We start from the raw sequence: 19,692 nt of genomic DNA, 5'->3' as shown, positions 1-19,692 counted from the left end.
GTGTTTGGCATGTATTGCTGTCATTTTAATCTGCAAATGTTCAACTAGTGAAAAACAATCAGTTCTTTCAACTCTTCTCTGGGTAGCTTGAAAAGATACTGCATAAGAGATATACAGGCATGCTCGAGAAAAAAGTTCTGCCAGTGACAGCATTCCTCAAGAGCCATTTACCTTGGAAAATAATTTATAAGATGAACAGAATTTAGCTTCCTACTATACCTTAAGTTTTTTTCTTTCATTTTAAAATTAGTTAATTTCAACTTCATTTAAAATTTGTATTAAAAATCTGTATTTGGCTTCAAATCATTCCACTAGTAAATTGAAAGCACAGCACACATTAAAAGAGTAAGAAGCCCCAGTGTAACAGAAGTGATACATGTAATTTAGAAAAAAAAAAAAAGAAAGACTCAAGATCTTGATGACTACCTCATGCAAGATACCTTGCTTGCTTTCTTCCCAGAGTTTTTAGCAGAAAGTAGATCGGAGTAAAACTGGGCAATACATAGTGGAAAATCTTGGAACTAAAGACTGTGCAGAGAGGCTGTGGAGCCTCCCTCACTAAAGATATCCAAGAAGCATCTGGATGCAATCCCATGCCATGTGCTTCCAACCTTACCCACTTTGTGATTCTGTAAATTGTACACGCATATGAACACAGCATCAAATAAAATTATTTTATATGTAACATGTGACAAGCTGATACAGAAAATTACTTACCCAGTAAACTCACAATTCCATTTTGAAAGGATAATTTGTAAGGTCAAAACTCAACAAGTGTAAAACATTAAAGACATATTAAAACTGAACTTCACTTCTATTATCTTTGAAATTTTTTTATACATTGTCTTAAGACATTTATTACTGTGAAGCACATTGTATAATTTATTTTAATTCTCTACAGAACAATATAGTTATTATCATTATCATCAATAACTTTATACAGATACAGTATTGAAGCCATGTCATCTTTTGCTTACTGTCAAGTACAAAACAGCTTATACAGTCTAAAAAAAGGCTACAAACCACACTTGTAGCTTAACATATGTTGTGCCTGGTTAAAGTGTACAGCAGTGGTTTTTTGATCTTTCAAGACAAATAAACATGACACCACAATATAGCAAACAGCTGTGCAAACTCAGACTTAGGAGGAAGACCTAACTACCTCCTTTTTCCAGAACTACTTTTCCCTGCTTTACTGCTGCTACCACCAGACTTGCTGGAAGATTTTGAAGAGAAAAGTCTTGTCATGAATTCAGACACATCTGGCAGCTCATGGTTGGAATTCAGCATGTTCATTGACTGCTCCATTTCCTGCATGCAAAGATCAGATAATCTTAATAGTTTGTAACAATTCTGGCTGCATCTAAGGCATCAGCTCAATGACTGTATGAGAAAGATACCAAATTTTCCCAAATACTGTTTAACTTTTTGTAGTCCTCCAGGATACATATTGCTACACAGTTTTATGCAACCACAGCCAAACACCCAGCTACCCAAAACTAAAAGCAATGGCATATGGAAAATGGTAACCATGTCTTAAGCAGTCTTACAGGGCAACCATCTGATAAAAAAAAATCTAAAAGATAAAAATTATTTCTTTTTAGCACTGCTTTTCTCCATATTAAAATTTAAGTGCTTTTAAGGCATTTTAATAGCTTTTGTTACTATTGCATCTATATTATACCTCTACAACAAGCACAGTTACTAAATAACTAAATTTCTACACAGGCTAGTACTGTGCTGACTTCAGAAAGAAAAAAAAAGTTACTTTGAAAAACATTACAACCTCCATATTCTCTACATGTTCTTACTTAACAATTTAATACATGGTCATCTAGAGAATGACATTACAATTTAGTTCTTACTCTTTTAAGGTAAGTCAAGTTATAAGCAAAATTCTTCCAAATTAAAAATTTCTCCTTAAGAAGTTGTATTAGTTATCTGATAAGAACTAAACCATCCAAAGTTTTGATGGTTTTACCATAAGAACTGCCTGTGTACAAGCAGTGTCAAATCAGTGAAAAAAGTAAGGAATATGTGATCTTTTTTTAAAACTCAACTTCCAGAGTTCAGCTTGGTTTGAAGAACATGCCATGAACACCTAGCATATTTTTGTTTTAAAATCAAAATTATAGCCAAAAGAGCATTATACAGCTCTCATATGCCTTTTAAAAGTATTACTTATTAAAAAAAATACTCAGACACCTATGAAGTACTACTGAAGACAGTGGTCATTTACAGAAAAAGGAGTTTTTAGTTAACTAAGCCTTCAAAAAGCAGCCACCCATGACAGACAACACTTGAAAAAACAAAAGATTTAACAAACACCTTGAATCTCCATTTTGTAGCCTTCTGCTACTCGGCATTTTGCATGGTGAAATGACAATAAATCAGATAAGTTAATGACTACATTAAGGCTCCATATCATATACACTAGTGTGACATCTGGATTTAACAGTGTAGTAAACTGTGGTTTAGGCTGAAATGCAAGAGAACCCCACATCACACTTCACAACACACTTGGAACTTATTAACTGACTCATTGCTAAAACAGCAACTGTATTAGCTGAATAAATGATGCCCATTAAGCCTTCCTTTAAAGTACAGTTTTGTTTTTATTACTCTTCTGTGCCCTGAAATCTCATTATCCTTGGTCTGTCCATACGCATCAATTGATGTACTTACCCGCCTCATATCAGGATCACTGGTGTTGACAACTTTAGGCAAAAGCACAAATATCAGTAATGGAAGAACCATCATCATCACCTACAGAGAAAACAGGAAATACTCTTCAGGTTAGTTGCTACTCTAAACACTTTTAGACCTACTAAAATAAAATGAAGCTCTACTGAACAGCCAAACTGCATTCTGAATTAGTAAGACAGTAACACTTGTCAGGAATGGAACCAGATAAGGGAGTATTGTGCTTTAAACAACAATTTTCAAAGTTGGTCCAACAAGGCAAATGGTTGTACTCTCTTACACCTGCTGTAATTACAATTTTGCAACATGTTCATCTCTGCACTACTAGAACAGCATCACATTGTCAAAGGAAGAATTTATGGGCTATTTTCAGAGGACATACTTTAACATTGGTATAGGGGAGACGTCAGAGAAAAATTTTCTATATGTAAGCAAGTATTTCCAAGAAAACAATCCTCTCAGAAGATCAAAGGAAAAATGCACATTTTTTCTCAATTGTATTATCCTTAGCATACTTGCAATATTTGTGTGTTGTCTGTACGTACCATAGGGTTCATGAGGAAATCTGTCCATCCCCAAGATTCCCTCTTTATAAAGTATGAAGGTGGTCCAGAAGATTTCATCTGGAGTGGATATGGCAGCCTGACAACTTCAGAGGGTTTGATGTAATTCACATATCTTGCTCTATTAGGCAAAATGTAAATAATTGAAAATATAAACATAGAATATTTAGCAAATAATAAAGAAGATTTAAAAAATCCAAACAAGTTTTAATAAAAGACTACAAACAAAACCATCTGCTATGCAGAGTCAGCTAGGCTTTGCTTTTGAAAAGCCAATTTTTCTCAGCAGCATATTTTATGGAATCAAAAGTAAACCATTTTTGTCAGCTTGTAAATGAGCAAGAAAACCTATGTTGTTTAGGGTTCAGTTTGAACAGCGTAGCATAGTTTAACCAGTTTGCTCAGGACATCAACTACTTGTGAAGCTAAGAGCTTTTCCCTAAGTGCATTACTCTGCATTTATCAATACTGAATCTCCATCTTTGTTATATTACTTCATAAGGTTTTTCCATAGTACATCACTAGTATTCTTTATTTGGGCCTAATATTTAGATAATTACTCAGTACTAACACCTTTGTCACTCTTGACCCATTTTTCATGATTTATGAATATTTATTCACTTTGTGCAACTCCAGGAATGACTTCTGTCCATAAATTATTTATTCCTTGTGAATTTTTCACCAAATATTCATCTATAAAATGTCCTTCCTTCCTACCTCGTGTCTTTCCCTCCTACCTTTCTTCAAAACTTGAGATTTTCAAGTAGATCTTATCAAATACACCTGTTATCCACATGCTGTTTCCTCCTTCTAGTTATTACCATAATTTTTAAGGCAGCACATCTCTTAGAAAAGCCTTGTTGACATTTTCACCAAATATCACCATTTTTCATGCATCTCTGACTCTTCAGCTGCATTCCTCATTGTAGTTTCTGTCAGATGGACTGGTAGAGATGCCAAGCCTCCTGCTACTTTCCTCTGCAAATGTATCCCACCAATTAACTCCACATCAAATTTGTTACCTTACTAGTCCTTAGATACACAAACAGCGTAAGGTTATACCCAATATTTTGTCTATATCTTTGTATCTGTTACATATTAATTATTTCCAGTAAGATACTAACAAAGTATAAAAATTCCATAAAATTTGAAAAAAACTAAGCTCAAAAATAATTCCATTTTGACTATAATTATGTATTACAATTATTATATTATATTTTAACTATAAACAGACTGTTTGCACTGTTTTCAGTGAGATTTCAATTTTTAACCTCCCCTAAATATAATGCAGGAGTATTTACACTGATGTTTGTATTCCTAAAAGTTAAGATGCTATATGTGTGCTTGAATAAAGAAAAATTAACTACGAGCATTTTCATCTAAATGAAAATCACCTTAACACCTCAATAGATTTCTCTGCATTACTGAATAGTCTGCAGTTACAGTCAAGAGTGGTTTGGCCCCAACATAAAAACAAGCCAACAATCCTACAGAAATAATGCAAACTGACAACTGCTAGTATTAACCAGTAACTGTAGCAATTGTCCTGTGGGGATGCAACAGAAATATTTAAAAATTTCATTGTGCCAAGTCCTGACAGTACATTTATTAAAGAAAAGTAAATGGGAAGGGGCGGGGGGGGGAAGTGTTGACAAATAATAAAGCAGTTAACTAGTTTATGCCTAGATTTTATTTCAGGATAGCTACAGAGAAAAATAATAAAAGCAAACAAACAGATGAACTTCTAAAGTCTCTTTTCTCTTATATCAGGCCATAAATATGAAAGGAAGAAAGTTATCAGACTTTGGAATTTGAGAAATGTGCTTCTAGAAGTTAAAAGAAGTCGACACATACAGTCTGAGATGGAACAGCAGACCTACAGCACTGCTTCTATGAGTTCTTACACTATGCTGTCAAGCACACATAATTCATCAATATAGAGGCATATCAGGAAAGGCTCACCTCATTTTGCCTTTTGAAGTTATGTCAACTCGCACAGGCTCAAATTTATGAGCAGGGGATATAACTTCCACGACGTAAGAGCCTGAAGGTACATCATGAACCACAAAACTTCCATCTGTCCTGAAAAAAACAGTGAGTTCCACAACATTTCAGTATGCTCCAGAATATAAGACAAGGTGCTCTGTTGGTATTGTTTTTAAAGCTGTATTATTCTATATTACAAATCTTAATAAAACCACAATGGCCAAAAGGAAAATTTAAGTCAAACCAGCACTCAAAATATCAAGTTCCTTAAGTTCATCAATGCATGCTGCAATAGGACCAGAAATTCCCTGTTAGGTTAAAGATTTTGTTGTGCCCTCAAGGTGTTGTCTTGCTGGAGGAGTAATTTAACAGCCCAAATAAGATCTGAAGTAAGTTTTATTTCACATATTCAAGTGATGGCAGAAGTAACTTACACCTTCTTTTCTCCTTCTAAAATACATACAATGAAATTTACTTTGCTTCAGTGCTTCTGCTGAAAGCAAAACCCCCCAGACTGACATTCTACACAGTGTGGGTGGGTATAAGGGACGATCTGCAATGCACAAAAATAGCAATTTGTGCCTTTGTTGTGAAATAGTGGTTTTTACTTCTAATTGCTCCCTTTAGAACCAGCCCACGCTGGAAAGCTCAATCACAGCAATAAGGAAACTAAGAGATCTGAACATATACACAGAAGGGATTTTTACACAGGTGGCTTTTATTTTAAAATATGAAACTTGAATATTCGATGAAAATATTAATAAAAGGTTACTTGCAAGCTTCAGCACTAGTTGCCTTAAAGGCAGAAAAGCTTTCCTACTATGTGTTTCCAGAAGTCTCCAGTAAGAAAAACCTGGTGTTCTCTATCCTATTAAAAGCAACATCAAAGCTCTCTTTTCTAAAAATAAGATTCAAAGTTAAGACAAAAATTTGTTCAAAGGGCAAAAAATGTAATAAATCCTAACAAATTAGTAATATGCACCAGAAAAACAATAAATAAGACCTCTTAAAAGGGAATTATCAAAGAATTTGTCATTATGTCCTTCACACCACACCTCTCTCTAACAAGCACAACACTTACAGACCTACCCACCTTTATGGGATGATCTGAATCCCTAAGAATGCTTACACTATCTTATATTGCAACTGCTATAACAATGTTTCCCTGAGCATTTTCTTTTAATTTTTCATTCTTTACAGTACTGGAGAAATTTAGAGTTTCAATTAAGCATTTAGAAATTTGCCAACCTGACAGCCATTATTAAATGAGCTGCAAAATATGATGTCAAGCTCTCATAACTTGTTTGTAGTGGCTTAGCAGGTGCCACACTGTCAAGATTCTCCAAGATTTGCAGAGTAGAATCTGTTATGCTAATCTATTTACAGAACCCAAAGTCAAAGTTAACTCCTACTGCAGAGGTATTAATTAAAAATTATGAATATTTATGAGGATATATCCTACTTCCATGTAATCTTATTTTTATACATATTTTAAAAATAATTTATTATACTGTATTGAAGATCACAAAGAAGAATTTAGGATTTACTTCTACTCTTGAAATTATGACATTATTTTAGTTCTTAATTCCAAAGATATTTTCTATGTCTTAGGTTCTCTAGATATTTTGCTTGTCTGAATATATCCAGTACCACCCAAGTTTGAATAATATAATGATTCTTTACAGCTTCCAGCTACCTTTGCAAGAAGTTGTGTGAAGGAATAAAGCCACGTCCCTTAAATTAGCTTTCACCAGTACAGTTCAAGTTTTTCACGGGTAATCTTAACACAGAACTGCAACTGTAACTTCTGCCATGAACAAACACATCTCCACATCGGGTAAATTCATAGCCAAAATGAGGTTCTTAAATAAGAAATGGAAGAATTTACAGCAGAAGCTGAGAAGAAACATGGTCCTCCAGACAGTGCAAACGCGTTTGAGGTTTCTGTTCTGGCTGCTTTTTCTTTTTTAATTAAAACTCCGTTCCTAAGTTTTTGGCCAGCAACCTGAGCCATCAGTTTGGATATGTCTGAAAGGCTGAGGCCGAAGCCTACGGCTCCGCAGGCGGGCCGTGCCCAGCCCATTACAGGGCAGCGGCCCAGTGCTCACAGCACCGCCAGCAGCGCAAGCCGGCACTCCGTGATTCCACGATCCCGCAGCTCAGCGGGACACGGCCGAGCCCTGCGGGGAGGAGCCGTCCCCGCCATCTCGGGCAGGGCCGGGCCTGCGAGCGGGCCCCACGGCCCGGCAGACAGCGGCTCCGGCCGGGCAGGGCCGCCCCCGCCCCGCGGCCCGAGCCCCCGCCCCGCCCGCCGCTCACTTCAGGAAGCCGACGTGCTCCTCCCCGTCCACCAGCACCCGGGCCCCCGCGATCCAGTCCTGCGGCTTCACCCCGGGCACCACGGCCCGGCCCTCGATCTTAAACCGCTCGCCGGAGCCCGCGCCGCCCGACGGCTCCGCCGGCCCGACGGGCTCCGACCCGCGGGCGCCGCGGGGCAGCGGCGCCGCCGAGAGCCAGAGCAGCGCCAGCCACAGGCCCCCGCCCCGCGCCGCCATGGTCGCGCGCCGCCCGCCCCGCCCCGCTCCTGCGCATGCGCCGGCGCGCGCGGGAACCGGCCCCGCCCCGAGCCCGCGGCGCGTGGCCGTTCACTTCCGCTGCGGCTCCCGAGCGAGCCGGGCCCGGTCCGTGTGCTTGGGCTGGGAATAAAAGCAAAGGATCAGCTGCCACTTAAAACGTGGAGTGACAGAAATGTGAACCTCAAAAAGTAGATGTGTAAAAAGTTCACGTATCTTCCGTGGTAATGGGTGTACTTGAAATCTTAATAGTTGTCATGAAAAGACTAAAGCGTCATCTTTTAGAATGATTTATAGCACTGCAGTTTGTTTGATTAGTTATTAGAATAAAAATGTGTTACATAGTAGGCAGGCACAGACTTACGGGAGAAACCAGGAGGGCTGGAACACCTTCCCTGCCCCCCAATTTCCCTCTACAAAGCACGTCCTGTTATGTCACATGTATTCATTGTCACGTTGGGGCTACACTTGCTTCCTTTTACCTCTTATTTATGTCAGAGTTAATTACTGAACCTGTGGAAAACACTACCATTAAACAAGATGAACCTGGTCATCAGCTGATAACAAAAATACTGCATTATACTAGGTGTGATTTTAAAAGTGTATGTCATCCAGTGCCAGTGGGATATTGTGAATTATTTGTCTATTAGTGGCTTTGAGCTGTCCCTACTCTGGAGAAAATCAGCAAGACTAATGATCTATGAGGTTCTTCTGTCATATAAATTCACAAACACCTGAAACTCCATCAGTTTTGGAGGTGGAAACCTAAGAATCACAGAACTGAATAGTGTTAAAAGTTCTTACCAACAGAACCACTAAGCAGAAGCATTTATGTTAAAGCTACTGGCAACACTCTTTCCAGTACAACACCACAGACAGACATCATCTTCATAGTGACATAGTGACAGTTAGTGTAAAAATGCTCCTTTTTAAAAAATATCCTCAAGGAACTGTAATAGGATACTGTCAGACCACAGTATGAATGATCATGCCCTCCAGTTTTACCGATTTCCTCATCATAAAAAATTGTTTTTATAACCTACATAATACAGTTTCTTGGTTCAAAACCTTGGAGAACCCAAAGAAAAAGACCTTCCCCTATTTGTTCCATAATCTAATCCAAGAAGTTTCTCTCTATATATATCATACTGTTAACAAATTGAGAAGCTAATTAAACAGCATCTTGCCTTATCCAATAGTTGCACTGGCATGCACCTCTTTTCAGTGTTAGGTTAGTAGTCCCTTTTCCTCTCACCATGTAACTTCTTTACATATTAAAAGTTCTCTTTCATACAGATATATCAGTTACCTTATTTTTAAGTGTACACAACTGAGAAAAAAATTAATTTGGTTGATTACTGCCTTTTTCTGATTAAGACTAGCTATAACAGCAGCTTGAGTGGATTGCACAATGCTATTTTGAGAGTTTTGGTATCGTGCTGTGGGTGTTTGTCTTTTAGGTAAAAAGAACAAATGGAGACAGAGACATAAAACCATCCAGGTATATATTTATCAAAATAATTAGTACATCAGCTGGGAGATGCTACCTGGTTTTATTCTGGAAGGAATTTTACTATTAGCAAAGTTGTTTCTGCAGCTTGATTTCAAGTGAATCTCCCATCAAAAGACAGATAAAACTGCCAAGTAACAGTTTCAGTTCAATCAAAACAACCAAACAATTCTATGAACTTGAAAATGCAGTCAAGAGTGATCTCCATGTTTTGTAGTTATCTCTTCATTGATGGATTCACTCCTTGAGTAGCAGCTACACAGAAAATTGCAGGTTTCTTGGAAGATCTACCCTGCTCACAGGCAAAATTTTGGTTTTGTCTGAGTTGCTTCAGCCAGCTGTCACTAATGCTACAGAACTGTCACCCAGATGGATGAGAGCTGACAGTCCCTAATGGGTTGAACAAAGAGAAGGGCTAGATTAATGTAATACCATCACACTGGTAACACTGAAATCTCTGTCTCCAGATTCTTGTCACCTTTAGTTTCACATACAAATTGAAAAAGGAGAGGAAACTTCTTAAATCCCTCTGAATGAAACATCAGAATCCAAGATCATCACAGCTGTTTACAAAGAATTAAGTGGTTTGGAGTACTGTTGGATACTCTTAAGTAGTAAGAGAGATTGTAATCCCCCAAGAATAAAAGTAGTTTGCAAATAATGTAGCAGAGCTTATTGTTTGGTGAATCCTTTTCACAGTCAGAATGCTAGCAAAACTTGCTACGTGTCTTTTGCTTACAGGTCACCATTATTAAAGCATTTAATTAATCTTCGAAAATTTCTGTGTAATTGCTCTGAAAAGTTCTCTTTCCATAAAGCTAATAGTACCTTGGCTGGTATTTAAATATTTGCTCTGGAAAATGAAGATGATTTGTCATTGATACTGGTTTACTGTAATACACCAGACAGATGCTGAACCTCAAACAGCAGCAGTCCAAAATCTGCTTTGTGCATGACTCAGGCTGGACACGCAGAGGTGTTGACTTTGACCAGACAAGCAGGGAGCACCTTCAGCCATCTGCCTCTAATCTTACCATAATCTTTGAGTCAGTCCCCCGATATAGATACACAGATAACAACACTCAACACACCAGATGAGTAATGCTAGTTCACAAATGCTCAGTGGAAACAAAGATACAATCCTTGCTGACACAAAGAATAAATAAGAACTACATGTGCATTGGAATACTCATAGCTACATCCTATTTGGTTTTTTATAAAATAATTGAAGGTGAGAAGAAATCAAAATGCCAAGCCAAGCAAGCAGATTTATGAGAGTACACAAACTGAAGATAGATGGAAGAGTTTGGTATAAGGCTACTGTGAAAGACCACAGCCAGGTAACTCATTTACTGAGCTCTCTCCTACCCAAGGAGCTTTACTATGATTAAAAACAAAATTAACAAAAATTGCACTGCATATTTCAGGACCATTTAAAAAATAAATAATTGTAGTATGCCATCTACTGGCAATTTACTGTGCTACACCAGAAATGGTAACACGGACAGAAAAGTCAGGATTGCAGCCTGAGTTTAGCCTGAGTCTTCTTGTTCTTTTGAATATAAGGTGCCCTGAGAGGGTCTCTGATTGGGGCAGAAAGTGCAAGGCCATCTTCAGTTGCTCCAAAATCCCAGCTTCTTCAACAGATTGCCATTCAAAGAAAAACAGTGAAGGTGATGGAAGGTCTGGAGCACAAGAAGCAGCTGAGGGAACTGGCATTTTATAGCCTGAAGAAAAGGAGGCTCAGGGGAGACCTTATTGTTCTCTAAAATTATCTGAAAAGAAGTTGCAGCAATGCGAGGATCAACCTCTTCAACTAAGTAACAAGTGACAGGAAGAAATGGCCTCAAATTGCACCAGGGGAGGTTTAGATAGGACATGAGCAAAAAAATCTGTATCAAGAATTGTCAAGCATGGGAACAGGCTGCTCAGGAAGTGGTGAAGTCCCCATTCCTGGAAGTATTTAAATGACACAGAGGTGTGATGCTTAGGGATACAGTTTAGTGGACTTGGCAGTGTCAGGTTACTGGTTGGACTCGATGACCTAAGATGTCTTTGGCAACCTAAATGATTCTATGTTGGGGCAGAAAATCTCTTAATCCCCTGCAAACTCTGCAGTTGTCAGAATAATTCCTACATCTCCAACATGTCCACCCCCACAGCATGGAGTCAGCATGTATGATTGAGGACTTTCCTGTCTCAGGGAGATAATATTCCCCTGCTCCCTTCTTTCCTTTCACCTCAAGTTGACCAGATAAACTTCTTCAGGATCTTTTTTTCAGGAATTAATTGTTTTCATCTTCTTATATGTCCAAAACCATGAACAGGATACTGTACTTTGGCACACTTATCCTAGGAAATAGCAAACACTGGCATTGAGATTGCAAGATGATAGCCAGTTTTGTCTGGTTACAACTGAACTCATCTTTACTGAATGAAAATTTATTCTTCAGTGGAAGAAATCTAATTAATAGTTTAAGTGCAGGGAAAAGGAGCATAATTTTCCTGTTGTAAAAATTTCCAAATTCCCTCATGCAAGCAGAGCAAATATGTAACATGATGGTAACCTGGAAGCCAGTTTTACAATACTTTGACTACACTCCTCATCTGCTCCTGTTCTTTGTAAAAATTTGTCCCTACATATCTGTTAAGCAGAAACTGTGCATTAACCATGCAAGCAGTAGGTTTAATAATTGCAGCATTCATTAAGCTGACTAGGTAAGAAGCTATGTCCCACAAAATGGTGCTACACACGTCCTCAGATTCCTGTGCTGTTACTTGTATGGACAGCACCTGTAATCATTCACATGAGGCTAGAGTGACACATCAGTGTGATGGCTGGGTTCTAAAAATATAAGCAGTTTAGAATCCTTATTTCTTGGTATGCAGTCTAAATGCTGTTGTTTCTTTACATCTGGGTTTTATTTCCATAATGCCACAAGGTGGCCTCCACATAATACAGCATTATCACATCCTTCACAGAATGACATGAAAGCATGCTTTTGCTTTACTGCAGTGTTAGTAATAGACCACCACAAAATGACATTTTCTTTGTATTTCAGGCTCAAGAAGCTTACATGCTGTGTAGAGTTGGTTCACATCTGACAGGAGATCAGAGAACACAAAGCAGCTGCAAGCACTTTCACAGGATGTTTTACCAGAGAGAAGCTTGTTCAGGAACCAAGTGTGTGACACACTCACAGAGCAGGTCTAGAAGTTGTCTGCCCTGCAGAGAGTCTGGGAAATCCTGCATCCAGGGCTGCAGTAATTCAGACAGCATTAAACAGTTGCTTAAATTACACTGTAGTTACTTCTGTGCTAGGAGGACCTGAAGGAAGAAAGGCCAAAAGTAGCAGAAATCTTCTTTCTGGCTGGAAGTGAAACCATTTCTGGCCTATCAGAAAGTTAATGCTGGTTGTCAAGGAGGTGAATGACTAAAGCCCACTACAGATTGATTTGCTCTGTTTCAAAGATTACTGTTGATTTTTTGGGTTGTTTTTTTTTTTGTTTGTTTGTTTTTTTTTCCAAGGGAGGTGGGCAGGGGACACACTTTATAGTGGAACTTAAAAGTATAACAATTCAAGTGGAATTGGAGTAGCAATTTCTACATAATAAACATTTTCTTTGGGGTATTAAAAATGTTACAAAAGCAATTACAGTGTGTACTATTAGCAAATCTAGGTTCAAACCAAATATGAAAAGTAGTAAAACCTGTGAGCTTGCAATATTTGACAGAGCAAAAGGAACATAGCTGGGTCTTAAACTCCTTTTCTCATTTACAGAGAAAATTACAGTGGCTCTGAATTGAAGTGGATCTTCAGCAATAGCTGTAGAAACCTTTCTCTTTTAAACACAATCTGTCAATTTTTGAGAAGCTGAGAACTGTAACTCTCATTGGTTTTAAGTTGATCTGTACACACCTTTCTTGTACAAGGCTGGCATTTGAGATACATAACCCCACATGCACACAGCTGATACCTAAACAAGTTTACCAAGTTGATATTTCTTTGAAATTCAACACTTAGAAGAATAACTATTGGTAAATTTTTCGTACTCTCTTCTTTCAATGTATTAATATACAATTCTGCTGTAACTCTTTTCAAGCTGCTGTTGAAATAAGCAACTTTTGTTCTTCTGTCCTTCAATCTTTGTCTTGTTTATCTGAATGAAATAATGTGGAGGTGTATTACAACTCCATTACACTTTAGGTAAGCTAAATATGAATCTTGTTTTTATCTTTAGAGTGCATTCCTATTTGTGTGGGTTTCTATGCTGAATCAGAGTGTACAAGTAAAGACATGCCTTAATAGCCTGAGTTTGTACATGACAGAGAACTGCTCAAATGTCCCACTGTGGGGAACTGCACACATTATCTATCATTAATCAATGGCAAACAAGTTAATTTTCTGTGAGTTGTTACATTGCTATTCAGTGTGTTAAACAGTTCCATTAGAGCAACATGATTAACAGCTTTGCAATAAGTAGTACTTCCTGTTTGACTCAAATATAACTATGTCAGCCTTAGACTAGAGGTAACAGTCCTATGGGAGTACAGTGATTCCATCTATATTATATTAATACCTATTTTTAAAACTTTAATAATTTAGCCTAATGCAGGATTTGCCAATTCCCAAATAACCACTATGGGGTTAAATAAAATAATTTTTAGATTTATAATACGAGGATTATCATATAAAGTCCTTCCAATTGCAGCATGAAATTTTGTACTTGTCATATGATTCATGGGTTTGGAAGCCTGTGTTTCCGCCTCTGTTTTTTGATCTAAATAAAAAATGGCTAATTTTTCTATTTCTCATACATTTTTGGAAGAAAATAAGGACAATGCCTTTTCTTCCCTCTAGTACTTCCTTTCATTATTTGTAGATACACTGTAAATATATTTAAGAGCATGCTCCTCTGGGAAGCTCTGTATGATGGCTGGTAAAATCCAGGGCTCATTGGAAGTAGTAGCTTTGCTGCAGATAGCAAAAGTCCTGAACTCAACTTTGTGCTTTGCTTTTAGATTCCTATTTTAGGCAAATAAAGTAACTATGATCTATTGAAAGAGCGTTGCAGGGTTTAATTTTCAACTTTTACTGTCTACGGCAAGCCTGAGGAACTCAGCAAAGCATCTTAAAACTGGTGTTCATTCCAGGTGACAGAGGCTCTGCTGTCTAGTTTAGAATGACTTATTGCAAGTGTAAAGATATGTTTTTAGATAATGACATGTCAAAATATTAGGAGGAGGAAACAAAATCAAGTAATTGCCAGGACTGCTTTGTTTTCATGCAGAAGCTGTTGGGACAGACGGGGAAGAAACAGTGCATAAGCTCTTAACAAAAATATACATTGAACTGAGGTCCCAGGTAATACCTGTCCAGAAAAGAAACAACCTAAATCAAACCCACCACTCTGCTCATCTCTGAAAGTGATAATTTTATTTTATGTACTATCCCTTTGTCCATAAAATAGTGTGATGCTCAATGAAAAGCAACTGGACCTCTTAAACACTGCAGTGTAGGTAGGTACCTGGAAGAAGAGCATTCTTCAGTAAGGCCCCAGAGAGCTTGGGCTCAGGTGAACCACGTGCAAGTCCCACTGCAGCTTTTACACAGCCCAGTATCTAGCTGGAGTCTCTGTGGCAGACAAAACATAAGAAGATAAGAAAGTCTGAGCTTGTGCATTCAAAATTAGAAGATTCTCCTTGCTGGAGCCATCTGACTTAAATTAGATCTTCCTCTCACTTGAGTCTCTCATTGTTGAGGTCATAAAATTCAATTCTATTGCTGCAAAGCCAGCACAAATGATATTTTCATCAAAAACTGTACTGCTCCTAAACACCACTGAAGATATTATTTTGGACTATTAAAATCAGTTCAAGTTCTGAATGCATTTCCTGGCCAAAAGACAACCTCATATAAATGCCTGAAAAATGAGACAATTATGCTAAACCAGAAACACATGGACAGCAGTATCTTGGCGACATACCTTGGGGCTAATGGATAGAAACTGCTCTGTATGGTAGGAAAAATATCATAAGGTGAGTAAATACCACAAAGGAACCACAGACAAATCAAATTTTGTCAGAAAAAAAGTTTGAATGAGGATAATAACATCTGTAGATTAGTGATTTTTCAATACAGAAGCCTATTACAATCAAGATTTAGATTTGGTGAGTTTACAAAGGAAGAGAGGTCTTACAGTTCCTTTCACATAAGCAGAATCCTCGACATCAGAACTGTTTCAACCAAACTAAACTTAAAGGAATCACCAGAGGCTAAATCCTCATTTTCTAGAGCTCAGAGAGAACTATCAAGTAAGAAAGCAGCATCAGAAGTGTGTATGCCAAATCCTGCAAACAGAAATGCTGAAATATGCCTCGCTAGTCCCTAAGGTAAAAGTTGAAGTTAGCAAGCTGCCAGTTGAGAAGAAAAGCTCCAAGGGCGTTTTCCTCTTATTTACAGCCCTTCAGAGTGAGGTGGCTGAGGTCACAAACCAAATGTTCACTTAGAAAGTAAACTAAATCACAGTGCACTAACCCTGAAAAATCCCAAACAATTTGTAATCTCCGAGACTCCTTGCTCAGAAAGGCACTCTTATGTCCTCTTTTTAATGAAAAATGGAGAGCAGCATTTCTTGTTCCTTGGCTGCAGCAGTACTTTATGCTAGAGACAAGTGAATTCCAGTTTTTTGGTTTGGGTTGAGCTTTGAATTGCTATTTGTGGTTTGGTGGTTTTTGTTGGGTCATGTTGTGTTTGTGTCCCTCCTCCATCCTCCCCTCTTTGTGATTTTTAGCTTTAGTAGCAACCTTCTCTGTTCATCTGGGAAACAACTAATCTGCTTTTTGAGTCAAGAACTGTGAGGCAAAAAGAACCCCTTTAGAGATGTTAAGGGACATACCACCATTAGAAACATAGTTGTAATGGAGTGCAGAGCAAAGAGCAAAAATTATACTTCTGCACAGAAATTAATGCAAATGTGCTTATACAGCATTTTGTGAACATAATACATCCTCACTCTACCCAACATCCTGATTATTTTGTGTGGTCAGAAAACCGTGAAAGACATAAGCTTGTAAAATGAAAATTCAAATTGGCACCAACAAATTTAAAGAACTGCACTCAGAGGGAGAGGCAAGATGGGTGAATAGGAAAAAAATCCCCAACCTAAACCAACAAATCACTCACCCCTAAGCAGCAGGATTTCTCCCCAGCTAGTCACCAGCCTGCCATTTGCAAAGGTTCAGAGCTGTAGGCATTTTTAATTAATAGCCAGTACAGTATTGGTAGGGTACTCATGTTTAAAAACATTTATACATACACAAACCCTCTTAATACAACAGCTTCATCTTAAATATCATAGTGGCCTCCACAGTTGCTCTGTGTAGGGCATAATCCTAAATCTCTGAGTTTTCACAGTTCAATGGCACTAAGTTGTTTTGTAGAACCTGGAAGACCTGAGGGACAAGACATCACTTGGGAAACTAGGTGTGCCAAATATGAAAGCATTTTATTCTCACTTGGATAAGTGACAACGATGTGGATCTGGAAATTCAGCCAAGCAGATGTGCCCCAACATGTCAGAGGGGTGGAAAAGCAGCAACTGTGAGGAAATATGACTGCTCTGTGAGCATCAGGTCTCCAGCCTTCCTTTGTGAAGTGCCTCACTGCTGTGGATTAGGCACACAGGACTGGAAAGACTTCCAGTTATCATCATCCACACAACATCCCAACAATCACAGGCACCCTTTTCAGGTACTGGGAATTTTTGTCCTGTGTATTAAATACTTCTTCCCCAGTTTTATGCAATTCCCTACACTGACACCCAGGACAGCACACATTGGCCACAGTCCTCATTAGAATGTGCCTATGTACAAGCCCTCAACCCCTGTAACAATTACTGATGACACCACTCACAGGACAGTATTTTTAGAGGTACCTCGCAGCACTACCCCATCATCCAATTAGCAGATTTAGAAAACTCCATCTGCTCTCTTTATCCAAAAACACCTTAACTGTAACACCTTAAAAAAATGAAGCGAGAAGGGGAAAAAAAAAAAAAAAGAAAAAAAAAAAAAGAGAAGGCTCCAAAAGTTCTAAGAAAATTTATGTGAAAAGACAGTTGCTCTGGTGGGCAGGGTTCACTCTGTAACCTCACAAACAGCTACTTTGCTTATTCTTATGCCAATGCTGGCTGCTGACACAGAATTACTCCAGAATTAACACTCCCGTTGATCACCACTCATTTTGGCTGATTAAAAGGTCAAGCTTTTTAGACTTACCAAAACACAAGGTTGAGAACAAAACTTGCCAGCTATTTCTTTAGTCCCGCTTTGCTTTACTGCTTCACTAGTAATAGCCTAAACCTTACAATGTTGAAAATCAAATTTTATAACTACTTGTACCATGATGGTTTATTATTGTAATTTACTGTTTCCTGCAGCTGGAATACAAGGTGGCAGAGTCATCCAGGAATTAACTAATGTAGCAAGGTTGGTTTCTTTTTCCTGTTCAGTCATAAACTTGTTATTTTAATAACTAAGATTTTAAGCAAAAACACATAAATGCTTGTGCCTTTAAGCTTCAAGACAAAGTACTATTAGAAGACACAGAAAGTATTAAGAAATTTCTGCTCCCCAAATACAACAAATAGCTCCTTTCTGCATTCATTGTAGCAATTTCATCAGAATAGAAAGAGTAGTTTTAGTTTTTTTACAGCCAAGAGCTGTTAAGATTTCAACTCCCCAATAATCCACCATTCCACTTTTATCTAGACTAAGTGGGTAATAGGACAGCTGATTCACATGAGAAGACAATTCAATAGTAATGTGCACTGTCCTAACAGCTGCCTGTTTATATTTGTGCAATATCCCCATTTAGAACCAAACAGGCCAGAGGTTTCTTGTATGTGGCAACCCTCTTCTGAAACCCTCCTAAAAATCATTTAACACTTGCAGAGAAGTTTGTCTCATGCAGAAGAGATGCAATGAAACCCTGTTATCACAAAAGACAAAAAGGTCAGCTATTTTTCTGAAGGTGGAATACTTACTGCACTAAATCTTTAAATCCATAGAATATCTGAAATTAGAAGAAATGGCAACTGCAAGATCCAAACGTAATTTGGGCTTTTTGAAAGTGAAGTTCAATATTCAATTTGACAAAGAGACATCATAAATTACAAGAGCTATTTTAAACTGTCTACAGGTCACTTTAAAGTATGTTACTAGTGTGCATATGTATTTCAACACACCTGCAACAGCAGGCAGCTTTGGAATGTAACTTTATAGTGATATTTAGATTTGGGTTAATTGTTTCACAATATACACAGTGCTTATGTAAAAAAGAAAGTATCAAGAATACAATTACAGTATCAGTAAAGTCCACTAGTTCTGTTTATTTCAAGCCTATACACACAGAAAACAGTGTCCTTCCCAAATCCACAGAAAACTGTTATTCAACAGAACTGTATTAAAAGAAGTCAGAAGCATATTTGTGAAAGCATTTTGTCATATTTTGGCGTCCATCACTTTCCAAAGGGGATTCAAATGGTTCTAAGCACTTAAATGAAAGAATAAGGGAAGAATAAAAAGGTGGAAAAGATCAATGTGATGTCCTTTTGTTTTGTTACAGCAAAGAATAGATATTTGGAACCCCAACACTTAGTTGCTCATATACACTACAGCACTCAGAGTAATGACTGCCTGAATTGAAAAAGTGATCTGTATGAATCACAACCACTATGGAACACATTCAATCTGAAAGTAGCAGATCTCATTTTACAGCAATAATCAGCAGCCACAATCTACATAAAGAGACATGCTACACAACTCCCATCAGTACAGAAACAAAAATATTCTAGGTCTGCAATCATTGAAGACTATGTGGATATTTCCATTTCATCCCTTTAAGGGACAGTGCTACACCTTCTGCCTCCCTTATGGCAGGTTAGTATCCAAGTCCAGCTTAGTACTCAATGCAAAAAACAAGAACAGAAACAATACTGCAGCTACAGTTATTTAGAATGAAAGCACTTTATTTTTTTCCAACCAAGTTCAAAGTCAAACTTAGAGCTGTGAATGCACACTTCAATTCGTAGGTATTAACAAAATTTGCGTGAAAAGTTTCAAAGATGGAAATTTTTCACAGTTGCTTCAAATTGAATCACGTTAAATAGACAGCCCCATGCTTTGTCTAGAATTCTCATCTTCCCCTCCTCACTTCTAACAAGACACACTCTTAGTATATTTAAAGTAGATGAGCAATAAATAACATCAGTAAGTGCTAAAGAATATATGTGGAAAAGGGGAGAAAAATAGTTGCATTTAGTCTCATTCTGAGACATAAACCAAACCATTTAA

At 37.9% G+C, this 19,692-nt stretch overlaps 2 protein-coding genes across 4 annotated transcripts in view; both read right to left on the bottom strand.

Annotated features, from left to right (window-relative positions):
- Positions 1 to 660: 660 nt before the first annotated feature.
- On the bottom strand, positions 661 to 7,828 carry EMC7 (ER membrane protein complex subunit 7). The gene is made up of 5 exons (XM_056492738.1): positions 7,572 to 7,828; positions 5,229 to 5,348; positions 3,249 to 3,387; positions 2,686 to 2,766; positions 661 to 1,311 (listed from the first exon to the last, which is right to left on the bottom strand). The coding sequence occupies exons 1-5, from the start codon at positions 7,805 to 7,807 to the stop codon at positions 1,159 to 1,161; spliced, it is 729 nt and encodes a 242-aa protein (XP_056348713.1). The 5' UTR covers positions 7,808 to 7,828; the 3' UTR covers positions 661 to 1,158.
- A 1,486-nt stretch (positions 7,829 to 9,314) lies between these two features.
- Positions 9,315 to 19,692, bottom strand: part of KATNBL1 (katanin regulatory subunit B1 like 1) — a 28,743-nt gene continuing 18,365 nt past the window's right edge. The window contains exons 10-11 of one of the 3 annotated variants that reach the window (XM_056492734.1): positions 14,865 to 14,971; positions 9,315 to 12,663 (exon numbers count right to left, since the gene is read on the bottom strand). In XM_056492734.1, the coding sequence (XP_056348709.1) occupies positions 14,909 to 14,971 (63 nt within the window). In that variant the 3' untranslated portion in view covers positions 9,315 to 12,663; positions 14,865 to 14,908. Of the gene's footprint in view, positions 12,664 to 14,516; positions 14,972 to 19,692 lie in introns of those variants that run through there. The other 2 variants (XM_056492733.1, XM_056492736.1) reach the window with 2 other exon arrangements.

Source organism: Oenanthe melanoleuca, chromosome 5 (genome assembly GCF_029582105.1).
Source record: "Oenanthe melanoleuca isolate GR-GAL-2019-014 chromosome 5, OMel1.0, whole genome shotgun sequence".
Taxonomy (NCBI): Eukaryota; Metazoa; Chordata; class Aves; order Passeriformes; family Muscicapidae; genus Oenanthe; species Oenanthe melanoleuca.
The sequence above is the reverse complement of the archived record's forward strand: the minus strand, read 5'-3'. Positions and strand labels throughout refer to the sequence as shown.